Source organism: Neurospora tetraspora (assembly GCF_033439725.1).
Source record: "Neurospora tetraspora strain CBS 560.94 chromosome Unknown B0H65scaffold_3, whole genome shotgun sequence".
NCBI lineage: Eukaryota > Fungi > Ascomycota > Sordariomycetes > Sordariales > Sordariaceae > Neurospora > Neurospora tetraspora.
This window is the reverse complement of record NW_026944385.1, coordinates 1,221,402-1,238,396: the sequence shown is the minus strand read 5'-3', so window position 1 is coordinate 1,238,396 and position 16,995 is coordinate 1,221,402. Positions and strand designations below refer to the sequence as shown.

Genomic DNA, 16,995 nt, shown 5'->3' with positions numbered 1-16,995 from the left:
GCAGACTCGACAAGTGTTATCACAGAGTCGATTACCGGTCTAGCGTTGCTGGCGTTGCCGGCATGGGTGGAAGGACAACGGGGATAACAAGCTCGGCGGTGGTGTCTGTGGGCCGTGGCTGCCGTCTTTCTCAGGACTTTCACATACTTCTACCCCAGACACTCTCAGGCCCAATGCCACTGCCATGACAGAGCCCGACCTGTTGCAAATTCCCGTCCTCAGAGGATCAAGCTCAGCATCTGACGCCGCTCAACTCGCAACTCTGATCACCGCCTTGCATGAGCCCACCGAGGACTGGTGCGTTTATTGCTTGAGAAGCGGGTAGCAACGTGCGTCTTACACCCCTCGGAGCTGTGGCAAAACTATACCAGAATGACATGAAGATCCCCGAGTCTCTTTGCTAGAATCATTGACTAAGACCGCGAGTGTCGACGCTAGAGCACCGCTCTTTATGCCATTATGGGCAGGTAGATGGACTTTTCCTCGTTTGTGTTTAGATGTCAACTCATACTACTTCATCTGCACCAGACGGACCAAATGTTTGCGTTCAGCTGTGCTATGAATGTCCTCGGACATACTGCGGTATATAAACACTCAGGTTCGATACCCTGGAGATACGACTTGGACGCCGAACAAGCGACCTCAACTCTGTTTAGACACTTTCACAGTTGAGCATGTTGTACAGGGAAGAAGAGGGACAACGGGCTTAATTTATGCGAAGAAGCTTTATGTCAAGGACTCAAGATCCATGTCTTTGACAGATTTTGCTTGGTGGCCGCGACCTTGGAGAAGCTCATCGACAAAGGAGCTGCTGTATGACCAAGAACCATCTTGAGAACTCGATAACTATGGTATTGATAGAGAGAGCTAAAGACAAGAATCTAAAACTAACTTGGCTCAGAGTACCAATTTATCAGACAATGTGGACGGTTCTTTCATAGACCTTGCGACTTTGCCCGAAAAAAAATTCCGGCGCCGGCCTATCAGAATGAAAATCTAACCAGAAGACACCTATGCGACGATAGTGTGTAGGCTCCGCCCCGCGCCCAATACTTTGACTTGGGTTCAATACCTCATCGAGACTATAAGACTCTGAGCCAACAAATATTCTGTTATAGCCATCTTCATCCTCTCTTGCGTCTCTCCCTGCAAGGTCGCTCTGCCATGGTACCGGAGGCCAGTACTTGATTGTTCCCGTATCTTCCACAGGGACTGGTTCCAAGATCAAGCCGCATGGCTGGTCACGCCGCTTGTTGCCCCTGACTTGGGGGACGATTAGCGGGAGGAAGTACACCACTTGATTTCTTGATGGAAATTCATCAAAAGTATACCTGTATACCTCTATGTGGAAAAAGCCATGCGTTCCCCACTTGTTAATGATAGTCAAGTCTCTCTTCGATGGATCTAGTGCCTTAGTTTTGAGGAAACCCCTGAAAACCACGCCTTTAACGGTGAGAGTAGGAATAGGATTTGTGGTACTCCGTGAGTGTTGCGATGAGGGTGGGACACCGCAGAAGCCAACAAGTTGAGCCACGGAGTATGCCCGAGCAGGGTCTCCCTCATTCTTGACAGGATCCCATTGCACCCCGCCCATAACCTCGGAAAATTCGAGGGCGTTGAAAAATCTCTTAGGCTCCTCCGTAGCAGCCCAAGACCATGATGGGAGCCTCAATTCAGTTTGAGTAAGACTCTGTTGGCAATCATCGGAGTCGATGCGCCACAGCAACTCAAGAAACCAAAACTCTTTCCACATCCCAGCCACATTGGTCCATCCCCTGCTAGCGTGAACTGCATCAACAATTCCAGCCAGGGCCACGAGCTTATCGCTTTGGTAGGTCAAGTTCATATGCGTGTAATCACACAACAGTTTCGTCCAGAGAGAATACAGTTTCAGCATGTTGCGGTCCAAAAACGTGTTGGCTAGATCAGCTACCCCGGGGACATCCGCGGCGCAATATTGAGGATCACAAAGCGCATGGAACGTCAACTTTGGAGATTGTGCGATGACAGGTCCGGAGCCAAAGGCGAAAGTGAAGGCCTCGTTAGTTCTGAAATGGCAACATTCCCAATGGAACTGATGGTGTCCGGTGAAAATGACTCGGGAAGAAAGTAGTCTTTCTTGCATAACCCAACCTCGCTGAAAGACATGCGAGCCTTTATCCGTGTAGTCGAAGTCCCAAGTAAAATCAGGAGGAATGGCGTAAACTGGAATGCGGTCCTCGGTCATGCTGACACGGCAAGGAAAAAGTGAAAGTGCGTTTCGCTGCACATAACAACGGTCCATCCCGTTGGCCCCCAGAGCAGAAATGGTGCAAGTTGAGTTTCCGTAGACGTCACACATGGTAACCGCTTCCTTTTCCCAATCTTCATGAGAATTTTGAATGATGCAGAGGGAATCAATCCAGATGTATCGATACCCTAGCCGTCGAGTTATATCCATAGCATCCAGGTATGTCTGAGGCAGGGCTTCAAGTGGTATTGCTTCTTGCAGCTGTTGTATGTTTTCCGTTCTCAGTTTGAGCGACGTTTCCTTTGTGGTTATGCTCCATGAATGGCTGAGTGTGAGGTATGATGTGCCCTCGAGTATAGAAGAAGCTGTGGTAAGAACCAGCCGCGGCGTAAGTTGCCCCTGGGCTTCCCCAACGTAGATGAGCCGCGTTGGAAGCTTCAACGGTACGTTTCTTGTCTGCGAGACCGATCGCATCCTGCATTCGGCATGTTCCTCAAGGCAGTCTCTCAACCAACACCGTGCGGTTGTGAGAGACTCTTCTGAGCTAGTAGAAGTTGGAAGGAAAGGACCAGACCCTGATGTTCCGGCAGGATAAAGGGGACCTTGTTTTCTCAACGAAATCGTTAGCAGGCCTATTCTAAGCTAGTGTCCAGGCTCACGCCAGATCGAAACAGAAAGAACCCTAGCGGGGGTTTCCACGTTACCTCTGTATCTCTTCAATATAATGCGAACGTCCCATGGCTCATGGTTTGGGCCACCAGTATCAGAGCCCGCGGTAGCAAGCTCAGACGGCGCGACCACAAAAGTGACCGGGACATAGTCCACCGAGCGATCCTCTGCCACTGTAACGTCCAGAAAACCACAGCCATGTTCCACGGCGTCATGCGGGAGCCTATGCCATAGTATGGAGCAGAGGTGGCAAGCGGCGCTTGCTTCAAAGTCTGCTATAGACGATAGGGCGTGGCTGCGCGAAAAGATTTCGGTTCTTGGTCCGCCTTTCAGTCTTTTCCAGATGGTATATGCATCTTCCGGCTCCGCACTGCCCATAAACTCTTGGATGATCCTGGACTTGGTAATGAGTTCAGTACAGGAATCGCAAAGCATGTGAGCTGCCACCTGTTCGGGCCTATGATGTGATTTGGATATTTTCCGATCGAGCGCCTGGCTTTGGTCCCCGCGTGAGCCTGGGGGCTCATCTTCAGAGGCAGAGGTATCCATGGCTAGCAAGGCACGGCAGCCAGAGGTTCTTGTTCGCCGATCGCAGGCGGTTCAAGCCAGAAAGAAAGGGGTGGGTAGATATTGTATGGATGTGAAGTGATGATGTAGGAGAATGGAAAAGTTCAGAGTACCTCTATAGATGCCGTTTGGACGTTGGGTTGTGAACAGACAGTGACTCAAGTTCTTCATAACGATCACCCCGCCCCCGCTCGTAGGTATCCGAACGCCGTGTAACGTCGTGGCTGGTGCCGATTGGATGGGAGCCATGATCAAGAACCAATGAGAGGTGCAGCTGAGTGGTCGGAAATTGAAAGTTCGGGAATCCGCATCTGGAAGAAAAGAGAAGCGGGCATGGAGACATTGATATTGAGTGATGCATCTTGAAAGAAAACGAGCAAGACCAGAATGCAATCAAGTTCCATCATATTAACACGAGAAGAGAAAAGGAGTCGATCACCGGGCAGACCACCTCCGCCCTGTATGGAAAAATACAGGAAGTGGGGCGAGAAGTGTCCGGCGACGACTTCCACAGTTACTGGGTCGATACTAAGTCGCTCTTGCCCGAGATGTCTGCACTTGAACGTTGCTTCCTGACAAGCAAAAGTATGCCGAGTACCTTCCCTCTGAACACTCCGAATAAAGCGCGGAGAAATCTTTGATCCAAGAAGTCAGAGGAGAACAAGTCGCTGCTGGTGACGAACACAGGAAGGAATGGCCCACCAATGGCTCAGGAGAAAGAAAGTTGACGACCGGCCGGCCATAGAAACACCACGAACAGAGGCGCACAAGAGAACTCCTAGCTCTATCATAGAAGGGAAAGCCAACCTCAACGCACCTCTAAATCCGCCCAATACAGTCCGGAAGAGCTTCCCTCTCATCCAGCATCCACATATGCCCAACTCCTCAGGCTTCATGCATCGCACCTCCCAGTCTCAGCTTCCACTCCCCTCTGCCTCTTCGTTCCTTCCCCTTGCCCTTCCCCATTCCCCAATCTCCACCTCCCAAAGCTCAACCCTCAAGCTCCTGCCCCTCCAACTCCCCCTCCGTCCACTCCCACAACCTCCTCCCCAACTCCTCATCCTTCGCCCATCCACTCTCCCCCACTTTCTTCCCCACCGGCAAGAAATACCCACACTTCCCCTTCCCTTCCTCGCTCTGCACCTGCTCCTTGGGAGCCGTCGCCGCCCAAACCTGATTCCTCGCTCCATCCTCCACCGTGCTCAAAAAGAATTTGAGAAAACCCGTCGTCGCCCAACCCACCCACCCGCTATCACGGAACGAGTTGAAAAGCTCCGTGTTGACCGCGCCCGGGTGCAGCGACACGACCGTCAGTTCATCGGGGTAGTGCGCAGCAAGTTGCTTGCCGAACAGTATGTTGGCAAGCTTGGATTGGCCGTAGCGTTGCCAGGTCATGATGGAGGATTGGTTACTCTTCAAAGTGGGGAAGCAGATACCCGAGAGGGGCGTGAGGCGGTGGCCTTCGGAAGACAAAATAACGACGCGGACGTCCGGAGGGGTGGAGGGGGTGCCGTCCGCGGGCTGGGGGAGGTCGTTACCCTTGGCGCTGCGGGCGGTTTTGAGGAGGAGTGGGAGAAGAAGTTTGGTGAGTAAAGCGTGGCCGAGGTGGTTGGTGCCGAATTGGATCTCGTAGCCTTCGGCGGTGACGCCCGTGGCGGTGGCCATGATGCCGGCGTTGAGCATGAGGATGTCGAGGCGGTCGCTTTCTTTGAGGACAACGCGCGCGGCGGATTTGATGGAGTCGAACGAGGTTAGGTCTAGCTCGAGGGGCTTGATGATGGAAGAGGCATCGAAGTCGGGGTTGACGCCTGAGGACTGGACGGCGGTGGAGATGTCGTCGATGGCGGACTGGGCGCGCTCGAGGGAGCGGGAGCAGAGCCAGATACGCGAGGGAAGGGAGGAGGCGGGTTGGCGGACGAATTCGAGGATGGATTGCTTGCCCAGGCCGGCGTTGCCGCCTGTTACGAGAATGGTTTTGCCCTGGATGGCAGAGGGGGCAATGTCGGTGCGGGGGTTGAAGGAGACGCCCCCTGAGAGAAAGGGGATGTAGTTCATCTTTGTGGATTTGACTGGAACAATTCGTATCCTGCGTTTGCTTTCGGTTGAGATCGAATCCGTCGTGTTATGCGAATGATGAGTTTATGTTTGTTGGATGTCGGTGTTGATGTTGTTGTTGGATGAAGTGACGTTATTTGGGGATTTGTCATGCTATCCCGATGCGAGGTGGTCCCGATGCGAGGTGGTCCGGGCACCTGACCAGTTCAGTCGTCGGATCGGAGATAAGAAGCCTAACAATGGCCGGATCGGAGCGAATATGACTTCTCCGGATTGGTGCGGATATAATTTCTCCAACATGTCGTGATAAAAATCAACGGGGTAGGAGGAAATGACCACGCTGCCAAGATATCTTCCAATGATATTCCTATGACTGCGTGGCGTTAAGCGCAACGTTATTTGGTGATGTCAGCACTATCATGATGTCAGCACTATCAGCGGAGCGGGCCGTGAGGAACAAGGTGACATTCCGAGGTAGACCCTAACCCTGACCTAAGCACTCACTGTTTCCCCGAGGCAATAAGCACCCCTTTGTCTACAGATGTTGACTTGAAGGATCGAGCATTAGTATTATCTATCTATCGTCAAGTATCTCTACATCGCGATCATGGAAGTTTCTTGTGACTCAACAACAAGAACTTCGAAGCAAAGCGTAAACGCAATGCTAGCACCTTTTGGTATCTCCTCTAGATGACCCATAACGCCGTAAAATGCATCATAAAACATCCCATAATCCCCACACTGCAGGATCCATGCATCACATCATCCATCATCAACCCCTCAGTCATAAACGCTAGGTCTCGACCACTTCGACCTCTTCCTGATCCTCTTTCCATAGACGAAAAACACAAACGGAACGGGTATCAACAAAGCCGCAAACCCTCCCGTAATCGACGATCCCGGTCCCACACCAATGTTATGGAACATGGGCCCAACGACCAAGGGAAACGCGCAAGCAAAGCATGAGCGCAGGAAGGTATTCGCAGCCACCGCCGAGGCCGAGAATCTCGTAAACGTATCGACCAAGTAATTCAGCGCCGCCTGGAAGATCATGAAGAATCCCGATCCTAGGCAAACCAGACCGATGCAGGGAACGATCCAGTGAATATTCTTCGGCGCAGTCCAACCGAGCATGAACTGCCCACCCGAGAAGATGACAGAGCCAACCATCATAGGCGGCAAACGGCGCTCAGGAACGGCGCGATTGCCAGCGGCGCGGTACGCCTTGTTGTACAGAAACTGGTTATACACGTTCGCGCCGCAGCCGATCATGGCACCGAGGAAGATGCACAAGAACGGCAGAGTAGCAACCAGCTGCTTCCACCCGCGGACTTGGCCAAAGATGATGGGGATGGCGCCCAGCTGCATGTACAGGATGCCGTAGCAAAAGCTGGCGTACAAGGCGACGAGAAAGCAGATGGGCGTACAGAGGAGCTGCACCGGGCGGAACAAGAACTTGTGGGCGAGCTCGGAGAAGGAGACGTCCCATTCCTCGAACTTGGCGTGGAGGGCCCAGTTGCCGGTTTCGATGCGCAGGCGGCGGGCTTTGTTGACGAGCAGGCGCGGAGGGTAGGATTCGTCGATGAAGATCATGCCGAGGACGAGAACGAAGGCTTGTAGGATGCCGGTGAGGTAGAGGGTCCAGCGCCAACCGAGGCTGGGTTGGATGGCAACTGCGGCTGAGACGACGGGGCCTGTGTAGATGGGATATGGAGTTAGCCAAGGCCGGCGGGGGGGAGAAGGAATGAAAAAGCGGCGTACCGATAGCTGGGCCTCCAACGACTGCCATGGCATATCCCGCCATGGCGATACCTCTTTCGGCAGGCGAGAACAAGTCTCCCAGTACACCACCGGTGTTGGTCACAGGGGCCGAAGCAAAGAAGGCACCAAAGAAGCGAGTGATCATCAAAGTCTGATAGTCTTTCGCAGTCGCACTACCAAAGGTGAAGCATATGGCAAAGAACATGGGCACGAAGACGGCCACTCTTCTTCCGAAAACCTCACTCAACGGCGCCCACAGAAGCGGACCAATACCGAAACCGACCAAGAAGATGGAGGTACCCAAGACGGCTACCTGATGGCCAACGTGGAACTCTTTCGACACCAGTGCAGTACCGGCCGAGTAGCTGGAGGAAGCCCAGCTGGCACTCATGGTGATCAAGCCGTAAAGCAGCGTGGTGAACACCTTCTTCTTCATGGGCCAGTTCATGGGCCGGTAGGGGTCGTCGGGGCCATCGAAGTCGACGATGACATCCTTTCCAGTCGGGGTGTGTGCCAGCGGGTGGGTGAACTCGTACCGGGCGGTAGGACGGGATCGCAGGCGCGAGAGGACGGTGTCACGACGGGAAACAGTCTTGGCGAGGTCGAGTCTGCCAGTGGTGTTGGCGTACTCCGGTCCTTCCTTGGTGCTGGGTCTCATGCTTCTGTTGGTGCGAGTGCGGGTCAGTCGGATGTCTCGGCTGGTGATGCGGTGGCCGTCGTGGTCGTCGGCATCTTCGTCGCTGTCCTTTTCGGTATCGTATTCATCGTCGCTGCTGGAACTGGTGTTCATATGGGTATTGGTGTGGCGACGCGACATCGGCGAATGCTGAGCTTCAGGGTCGTCGAGATGGTCCAAGTGCTCAGGCCTGTTGGAGTCGAGGCGTTCGTCCTGTTTCTGGGAAGGCGCCCGTGCGAGTGGTGGTTGTGGTGGTTCATGCATCTGTTGCTTCTCGGCTGCAGCAGCATCAACCGGTTTGGGGTCCGACGGCGACATGGTGACTCGTGCTGGAGGGAACCGTGACCGAGTCCAGAAATTTAGGTTGTTGTCACAAACAGAGGAGTTCTTTCCATGAAAGTACGGATGGGACGAAGCTTCCTTTTTAATCCGAATTCTGTTTTGTTGCTCTTTCCATGTTGACATGGGTCATTTCGAGGGTGGCATCCGCCGGTGGGGCGGTTCAGGGAAAGGTTAGCCGACGTCATAGGCCGGATTGGTTGATTGATGGCGGTTTGCAACATTTTGCAAGGGCAACTGACTGAAGTGACTAAAATCTTTTCAGGAGAAGGGAAGCTCGGGAGGTGCGGTGAGTCTTGGACGGATTTAACGGCTTTCGCGTCGTTCTGGTTTGTTCATGCGCACTTGTCCCGTCCACTCAGACGCTGCCTGATCAGTCACATCTGCTTCGTTCGCGACGACAATTGCCCGGGAATATCGCGGACTGCTTGATATTTTGCCATTGATAACAAGTTTTGGGCCTTTGAAATGCTTTGTTTGTTCCAAAAGTTGCAAAAACAGTGGTGGGGCCGGGCCGGTTATCGGCTAAGTCCCGCTGTGGTCACTGGTTCCCCGGTCCCGTATCGGCTGCCATGACATGGTACTGTTCCCTTCCTTGTCAGGTACGGAGCGCAATCGGCGACGGAAAAGACTACAGAAACTTTAAGGTGATCGGGACATGAAAGAAAGATTACGGCTGAAGCTGAAATTCAGGAAGCTACAACGAGGACATTGACAATTGCATTGTTCAATTCAGTTGAAATGTTCTGGAATTGAGGAAAGAACAGCGGCATCAACTCCGCTGAAGCAAGTCACCAGGTGGGTCGCGGATAACGGCAAGTGGGCCTTGGTGGCTGCAAACAAATGGGGAAACTGCAGTCTGCAGATCTTTGGAACAGTTCGCAGTTGCCCAACGGTTTTTCTGGAAATGCTAGGGAGGTGCCTGGTCACATGATCTCGCTTTCACTTCGTGTTCAATCGCAACGAACGTCGGCCGGTTCTTTTCACCATGTCTCTCCGCGTCTCACGACTTCCAGTTGACGCCCGAGCCATGCCATTGCCGCATGGCATTTCCGGGTTCGGCAGCATCAATCGGCTTATGACGCAGGTAATTCCTAGTCTCAGGGAACAAATGGGTCGGTACCTACCTAGGTTGAACGCTTCCGAACAACACCATCCACGACTTCCCTCATCACGGCGGACGCAGGTAGTGGTCCGAGAGGGGCACCATTTTGAGTTAACAGGAGGAAAGACTCCGCCCCAAGACTGCGTCGACATCAAGCTCCGCAGGTAGGCACCATAGGCCCCCAATCGTGGCTGTGTGTCCTCACCAGAGCCCTCAGACAAGTATAAAGAGTCCAGAGAACCCCCAGTGTCTTCAACATCTGAGAGGACCACACATCCAACATCTTGTTTCATATCAGTTTCTTACACATCACACTTTATGTTTTGACATCTCTTGATATCTCCTCCACTTTCCCATGGCTCGAGTAGTCTGAACTCTGCCGATCAGCGTTGTTTCTCACTTTTTCCTTTTTCTTTTTGGTTCTACCATCCGGTCTATCACCATGGTTCTCATCTGCATTCTCCCTTTTCCTCCTCGCCAATGACATGCGAAGCTCCGACATAATTCTACACTTGGTTGGTCTTGCGATGAACCTGCGGTACACCGTACCGCGTAGACCTACTGGAAACAAATCGACTTTTGCTCTCTAAGGTTCGTACTGGTGTGGTCCGTTTTGCCGAACGAGAACGGACAAACACTGACTAACGGCAACATCAGGAGCAAGCCTCTGTGCCCGATTTCTCTAGGGAATCATTGCTCCGTCTTGGGGGAGGCAGTATGGTGGACTGATGCAGTCGGCCACGTCTGTCTATCAGACAAAATATCACAATGTCGAACCAAAACGACAAGCCCGCAGCGTTGCCCTACGCAGCCGTCCTTAAGACGGGCCTGCCACCACAAGAACTTTTCATCTTCAAGGTACCTAGCTGACCCCATCCCCATCGCTTGCCTGGTCCATGTCATTTCAACGCTCTTGCATCAGCAAGAAGCACCAAGCACAAGCCATCACATGATCACCCGCCATTCCCTACCCTCCATTCTACCTGCACACTTGTCTGATAAACTTTTCGTTGCCAGATCTCATCGCGGCAACCCGCTAGCACCGTGCCGTTAAGAAAAAATCTTCGAAAGAAGTTTTTTTTTGGATCCAAGACCCAAATCAATACCAGCAGCATATGGTTCCGGTGTTGCCCGCGTTTCGGGGCCGGCTACACAAGCCCCCGAAAGGGGCCAAACGAGAAGAAGAGAAGACGGGGCTCATCTTCGGCTTCTACGGAGCCCGAGAAGAAAATGAAACTGGCGTGGTGGCTTGGCCCGCTGGAGCTGTGGTATTTGTCGTCATCGTCGACGTCGTCGTGGGGGTAGTAGTGGTCAATGTTGTGTAGGTGGGGGTGGGGGAGGAGGTGGTGGAAGTGGTGGTGGAAGTGGTGGCCGTGGAGGAACCACCTGCCTCCGTCTCGCAGCGACACCGCTCACTTTCACCAATGACTCGGACGACAAAAGCAGTTCTCTTGCGCGTCATCGTAGGATCCATTCTGGAACAACTGGTCCAAGATTCCCAGCAGTACCCCCAGCAGCCTCCAACTGCTACTCCAAGCCTTGATTGGAATCCTTTTTGGCGATGGATCGAAGATGCATCAGTCCCCGCTCTTTCCCTCATTGGATTTCAATCACAGCCGCAGCTTGAATCCACTGGCTTGGGTCACGAGCAACATGTTGAAGACTAGCGCCGACCACACCGACCACAACGACCACAACGAGTGGGAACTTCTTGGTAAACTTTGGGGACGCGGAGTTCCAGATGCAACCGTTCCTTGCTCCCTGAATGGCTCATGAGCCTCTGGAAGGGAAACCCTCCCCGCACCCACCCTTTTCCTAGACGTACCCTGTCCCACCCAGAAAAGTGGGACTGCAGCTGGATGACACCTGACATCGAAAATCCCGTTTTTACCCGCTAAATTTCGTATTTTCAATGCACACCAACATCCTTCTAACTTGGTCGTTTTTTTCGCTCAATTTCACACGGCCATTTGCACCCCTTTCACACCACCCATTTGCACGCATTTGCACGTCGCATATCAACAACCACCCTCAATGTACGTAACCTTACTCAAATCGACTGATTTTGATCGCTTTCAATCGCTGACAATTGCTGTAGATGTCTAACGAAGCCCCCCCTTCTGCGCAACCTCGCCGTCGTCGCGATGCGAGAGGAGAGGAGGCTGGAGCGCCCATCGAAATATCTTCTGAACTTTCGTCCCTGAGTAGCAATTTTGAGTTCAGCGAGTAGCGCCCTGTTTAGTTAGACAGCCTCAACACCATGAAAAGTATCACCAGATGTCTCAACACCATGAAAAGAATCGCCAGAATGTTTGTTTTGGGAAGACAGGGAAGGATATGGCTGTCTCGTGGACTTAAGATTTTCAGCGGCATGTCTGGGACATCAGAAAACTCGAAATTACCAGCAAAAACGGCCAGTATTATATGACAGCTGTCATGGGAAAACAGAGGGTACGTCTAGGATTCAACAGGGTGCGGGGAGGGTTTCCCCTCTGGAAATGGTCTTTGGACCGTTCATAGTTTCATTTGCTCTTGGGATTCGCAGTTATTGTTTTCATACGTGCGGGCGAGAGCTAGGATTTAGCGTGATACAAGAAGAACTGATACAATCGTATTTGGAGGAGTTTTCCCAGTTACAAGAGCGCATGGTGGAAGCTGGGGGATCGAGACTTTCACCGGGCTCGGATGTTGGAGGCGACGGAGGAAACGAGGCGACTCATATGGGAATTTCGACAGGAACAGGGGGCACAGCGGTGAACTGAAGTCCTTGAACTCTTCGACAACCTGGACTGAGTTTCTGCGGTAGGGCCTCCAAGCTGAGTACGACACACTCCAAACTTTCGTCTTATATCCCCGTCTTTGCCTTCAACTAACTTCTGCTTCGAAAGACCCCGTTCTATCTCGCAGCTGTCAAGGGGCCCAACGAAGACCTCGAAGAAACTTGGGCGATATCGCCTACTTCCTGTGGACCACGGACATTGCCTCGCTGCTTCACCATATCGGGCATGCCGCTGATAGATCGACAGCCTGAAAGAAGGAACAGAAATCTAGGGCGGGAACGACGACCCTAGCCCGTTGAACGCCAACGACAGTAGGCCACCGTCGCCCGGGGAGATCCTCGCTAATCTGCTTGCCCGCAACCCCCGGTTCAACGCACCATCGCCAACAAAAAGCTTCACGGAACATCTCCGGACACCACCAACAGTTCCGGCACGGCCTCCGGCCCAATTCGGACAGAAAAGCAGATGCTGCCCAACTTATACGCCATCGTCGACCCGATACGCATATTCCCGCATTTCGTTCCGGGATCGAAACAGGGGCTCGGTCCGATGCTGGTGCTGCTGCTGGTGCTGATATCAAACAATGCTGCTGCTGGTGCTGATATCAGGCAATGCTGCTGCTGGTGCTGATATCAGGCAAACGGCCGAACGTGCCTATGGATCGCCAGCGGCCTCCAAGTCCTCTAACGTAGTTATTTTCGAGTTCCAGCCCTCCTCGCCACAGTCCCCTTCCCGTCCCTAGGAACAGGCCACCCAAGAGACCGCTACTCCGGATGTCCGCCCTTCCGTCGAAGTTCGAATGAGTATCTCGATGGACACCGACTTGAATCTCCACAAGCACACCCGCCCGGTTGGTATAGGTACCTCTACTGGTGCTGGTTCTTGTACACGTCCTGGGACTTGTTTATGTGTTGATGACCACGGAGAGGGATATCTGACCGCTACGGGACAAACGTCTTTCAGAGAGGGGAGTGTCTCTACTCCTGCCTCTGGGCATTTAAACGGTTTGGGTACTTCGCACGAGAGAAGAAAGGGAAAGGAGGCGATGACTGATGAGGCCTGCCAACGTGGAGGTTCAGAACAAGCCAGAGGGTCAGTAGGGTGACTCGGAGAGCAGGAGAACGGAACCCGTTATTGTCGAGAGCGATGTGGACATGTGGGAAAAGGATGGGCAAGAAAACTGTGTTGTCCGTACCGATCAGGCCGTTGGGGCTGGATCTAGGGTTGGGGGCATGGAGACTTCAAACCTCTTACAGCTTGAACCGCGCCACTCCACACGACATCTCACGCTTCAACCACTTTCACTTCGACCTCGTACCCGCCAGCTTGAGACTGCAGGCTCTTGACATCCCTTCGCTCGCTCCTCCCATTCGTAGAAACCTGGGGAATACTCTGTGTATTTCTACTTGCGGTTGGAGTCATGTTATGGATCATCGTCTCCCATAGCAAGGTTAAAACGTTAAGCAACTCGCAGGTCGTCAAACTCGAACAACAAGACAACTACGATCCAAACAACAACTACGTTCCACACAACAACTTGGTTACCTGCTAAGCCCAAGCAGATTGTCAACGCTTCACGGAAGCCCAAGGGCAAGCTCGCGGATACCGCTACAACTGTTCAGCTGTTCAACGTCTTTGGTTCCCAGGGCATCCCTCTCGACAAGATTGCAAGTGTAATGCAGATGATGGGTCAACCAAGTGGGTCCAACCAGTGAACAAGAAACCCGCAAGTGTCAGGACAGAAAGTACCGACAAGCAAAAACCCGTCACGGAGCCATCAGCTGCCGCCTTACATCGGGCCAAAAGAACAAGTTCAGGTGGTCGGCCTTCCCCTTGTTTGGGAAGGCCCAGAAGCCTTCGATCATGCCCATCGTACTAACCTATAGCACAAGCTAACAACCACCTTGCACCAGACCTCGTGCTTCTCGAAGACAGCAACCAGCTTTTCAACCCACAACACTCCAACCCATGTGCTCCGAACACACAATGTCATTCTGTGGCCACCCATTCAACAACCCCAACGGGGGCATCCCCATGCGCGAGTACCGCAGACAGCTGCGGCAACGGGAGCGCGAGGCGGAGATGAACCGCAGACGGCATTTGAACAGACGACGGCCCGTTTCGAGCCCAGCCCTACCCCGACCAAGATCATCCAGGAGGCCTTGAACCATTCATACCAACAACGTCCACCACAGCAATGCGGTGGCGCCGGGCAGCTACGTGGTGGTGAAACTAGAGTTCTGGAGCTGTATGGAGTCAATTTTTCAGATGTGGCTGAATGGGATCAGTGCCGCTGATGGTGCATAGGGGTACTACTTGTGGCAGGTGTTTTGGGTACCATGAAACAGACATTCGTCAGGCTCTATGAGCCATATGAGGATATGTACGACAGGTCCAAGGTTCCCAAAATGCCGTGGCATGATATTGCCATGCAGGTTGTTGGCCAGCCAGCGAGAGATCTTACCCGCCACTTCGTTCAGAGGTGGAATTCGAGATATCGTAGATGGGTTCTGGACTCGGGAGATTGGCCAAGTCCCACCGGGCCCTACATCCCTCGACATCAAGCTGGACATGCTTCTTTTCAACCCTTCTCCGGTTGATTATGTGAGACGTGGCCTGGTAATGCTTTCTTGTTATTTTCTTTTTTGTCGTCGTCGTCCAAGAACCAAAAACAACAAAAATCATTCCTCTCGTCGTCGTCCAACGACGTCAGCACTCTTGCTAGTCGCTTTGTTCGCATATAGTAATGCAAAGACTGAGTGTCCAAAGGGAGTCACTCCTATTGTCGTAGTAAAAGATTGCGGCAAGAACCCAACTTGACCATTGCTGTGCCCTAGTGCCATTGATCCCTATGTACAGTGATAAATGCCCTGTAATGCTTGCCGTGTACCCCTAGGTGATAGAGAGCCCCAGTTAGGTCGGTGCAGTGGAGTAGGGCATGTATGTGGAGAGGTTAGAGGCGCTGACTAATCTGGACAGGGTGCTGCATGGATATTGTCAGCTGTAACGGCCGCCTGCCTGAAGCCACCAAGTGACAACACTGACGACATGCTGTAAAAGTGAAACTTTCCTACTTGTAGTTCACTTCAACCTCAAATCGCCTGTTCAACAACACCACACGTCATATCAACACCGACAACGAGGACGTGCAAAAATGGAGTCGCCATACAAAGAACGCTTCGAGGCGCTCTTGGACTGGGCTTACAATCACGGCGCAAGTTTGCACCCTTTGCTTGAGGTGTACCAGGACCAGAAAACGGGGTTTTCGCTACGCGTCAAGCCATCGGCCGCTGGAATGCTATACCAACCCTTTAAGGCCGTCACCTGCCCGACCTCCATCACACTCTCTTACCTCAACGCCCTCACTGACGGTCCCATTACGCCGTCTCCAACGACACCGGCTCCCAACACTCAAAATCCCGCATTTCCAGAGCGTTTCATGAACTCTCTCCCGCCACATGTCATCGGCCGCTTCTACCTGATCCAGCAATACCTCAAGGGCAAATCCTCTTTCTGGGCGCCCTACATCTCCACCCTAACCGACCCCAGCCAGCTCGACAAGTGGGCACTGCCTCCCTTCTGGGCCGAGGACGACATCGAGCTGCTCAAGGGCACCAACGCTTACATCGCCATCCAGGAGATCCAAGACAACGTCAAGTCCGAGTACAAACAGGCGCGCAAGATCCTCAAAAAGGAAGGATTCTCCGACTACCGCGCCTATACTCAGGTGCTGTACAACTGGGCGTACTGCATGTTCACCAGCCGCAGCTTTAGGCCTTCGTTGATCCTCTCGGAGTCGGCGAGGGAGTACGTCGAGCGGCTGCTACCGGAGGGAACAATGTTTGACGACTTCTCCATCTTGCAGCCCCTGTATGACATTGGGAATCACTCCGTCGATGCCGAGTATACATGGAACCTCACTTCGGAGCCGAGCGCGTGTGAACTGATCTGCCGGAATGCCTATGAGCCAGGTGATCAGGTTTTCAACAACTACGGGAACAAGACGAACAGCGAGTTGTTGCTGGGCTATGGCTTCATCATTGAACCTCATGACATCTATGAAGATGGTGACTGCCCCTTCGGGTGCCTGGGGCCGGACGCGCACGGCGATTGGAGGCCGCACAACGATTATATCCATGTGCGAAAGAGACAACAACAAGGCGATACTCAGGACAAGGGCGGCGAGCCGCAGGACTTCTTAATCGCTCGCGAGTCCTTCTGGGAAGGCTATGATGCTTTTGAGAGTCGCATGGGACCTAATTTCAGTCCTAACGCACTACATCACCAGCCCCAGTTCGACCACTGGGATGGCAGGCTCCTCAATGATATGGTGTCGATGATGGCTAGCCCGAAGCAGTGGGAGTTGTTCAAGGAATTGCCGCAACACTGCGCCGGCAATGGCTCTCTTGGGGAGGAGCTGGACCCGTTGGTGGACATGCTAAAGGCTACGTTGGCGCAGAAGATTGAGAGGGACTTTGTCGAGTTCTCTTGTGGCAGGCCGAATGGAGGAGGGGAGTGGGAGCCGGCAACCGAGCGACAGGACTTGGTCAAGAGGTACAGAGATGGCTATGAGGCGGTGTTTGTTAACGTGCTGAAGGAATTTCATTATACCAATGAGGAGATAATGGCGCTTAAGGCGGCAGCGCAGGAGGAGGGAGACGAAGAGGAGGATGAGGAGATGGAGGATGGGAACTGAGGCCACCTCAGAGAATGTAAGAGTCCTGTACAACAACCGAAACTCGCACACAGAAAGGCACAACCGCATGTGCCGCGTGCTGCCCAACCGATAACTCGGATCGCCACCGACCTAACG

The 16,995-nt window shown here is 53.0% G+C and overlaps 5 protein-coding genes across 5 annotated transcripts; 2 read left to right on the top strand and 3 right to left on the bottom strand.

The window, feature by feature from the left end:
- Positions 1–874: 874 nt before the first annotated feature.
- On the bottom strand, positions 875–3,605 carry B0H65DRAFT_152348 (heterokaryon incompatibility protein-domain-containing protein). Its single transcript, XM_062821093.1, has 2 exons — positions 2,935–3,605; positions 875–2,832 (listed from the first exon to the last, which is right to left on the bottom strand). The coding sequence occupies exons 1-2, from the start codon at positions 3,446–3,448 to the stop codon at positions 914–916; spliced, it is 2,433 nt and encodes an 810-aa protein (XP_062682743.1). The 5' UTR covers positions 3,449–3,605; the 3' UTR covers positions 875–913.
- A 644-nt stretch (positions 3,606–4,249) lies between these two features.
- Positions 4,250–5,871, bottom strand: B0H65DRAFT_152332 (uncharacterized protein). The gene has a single exon (XM_062821092.1). The coding sequence runs from the start codon at positions 5,519–5,521 to the stop codon at positions 4,457–4,459; it is 1,065 nt and encodes a 354-aa protein (XP_062682742.1). The 5' UTR covers positions 5,522–5,871; the 3' UTR covers positions 4,250–4,456.
- A 199-nt stretch (positions 5,872–6,070) lies between these two features.
- On the bottom strand, positions 6,071–8,737 carry B0H65DRAFT_461046 (major facilitator superfamily domain-containing protein). Its single transcript, XM_062826581.1, has 2 exons — positions 7,283–8,737; positions 6,071–7,215 (listed from the first exon to the last, which is right to left on the bottom strand). The coding sequence occupies exons 1-2, from the start codon at positions 8,421–8,423 to the stop codon at positions 6,302–6,304; spliced, it is 2,055 nt and encodes a 684-aa protein (XP_062682741.1). The 5' UTR covers positions 8,424–8,737; the 3' UTR covers positions 6,071–6,301.
- A 4,028-nt stretch (positions 8,738–12,765) lies between these two features.
- B0H65DRAFT_441263 (uncharacterized protein) lies at positions 12,766–14,479 on the top strand (the record flags this gene model as incomplete). The annotated part of the gene is made up of 4 exons (XM_062825516.1): positions 12,766–12,870; positions 12,925–13,274; positions 13,657–13,855; positions 14,291–14,479. The coding sequence occupies 4 exons, from the start codon at positions 12,766–12,768 to the stop codon at positions 14,477–14,479; spliced, it is 843 nt and encodes a 280-aa protein (XP_062682740.1).
- Positions 14,480–15,272: 793 nt separating this feature from the next.
- B0H65DRAFT_152279 (uncharacterized protein) lies at positions 15,273–16,944 on the top strand. The gene has a single exon (XM_062821091.1). It carries the CDS (start codon positions 15,337–15,339, stop codon positions 16,876–16,878), a length of 1,542 nt encoding a protein of 513 aa, XP_062682739.1. The 5' UTR covers positions 15,273–15,336; the 3' UTR covers positions 16,879–16,944.
- Positions 16,945–16,995: the final 51 nt, after the last annotated feature.

Coding starts and splice junctions, on each gene's coding strand:
- B0H65DRAFT_152279 (XM_062821091.1), top strand. CDS start 15,337: ATGGAGTCGCCATACAAAGAACGCTTCGAGGCGCTCTTGGACTGGGCT.
- B0H65DRAFT_152348 (XM_062821093.1), bottom strand. CDS start 3,448: ATGGATACCTCTGCCTCTGAAGATGAGCCCCCAGGCTCACGCGGGGAC. Junction 2,833..2,934: donor TATATTGAAGAGATACAGAG/GTAACGTGGAAA, acceptor TGAGAAAACAAG/GTCCCCTTTATCCTGCCGGA.
- B0H65DRAFT_152332 (XM_062821092.1), bottom strand. CDS start 5,521: ATGAACTACATCCCCTTTCTCTCAGGGGGCGTCTCCTTCAACCCCCGC.
- B0H65DRAFT_461046 (XM_062826581.1), bottom strand. CDS start 8,423: ATGTCAACATGGAAAGAGCAACAAAACAGAATTCGGATTAAAAAGGAA. Junction 7,216..7,282: donor CGTTGGAGGCCCAGCTATCG/GTACGCCGCTTT, acceptor CCATCTACACAG/GCCCCGTCGTCTCAGCCGCA.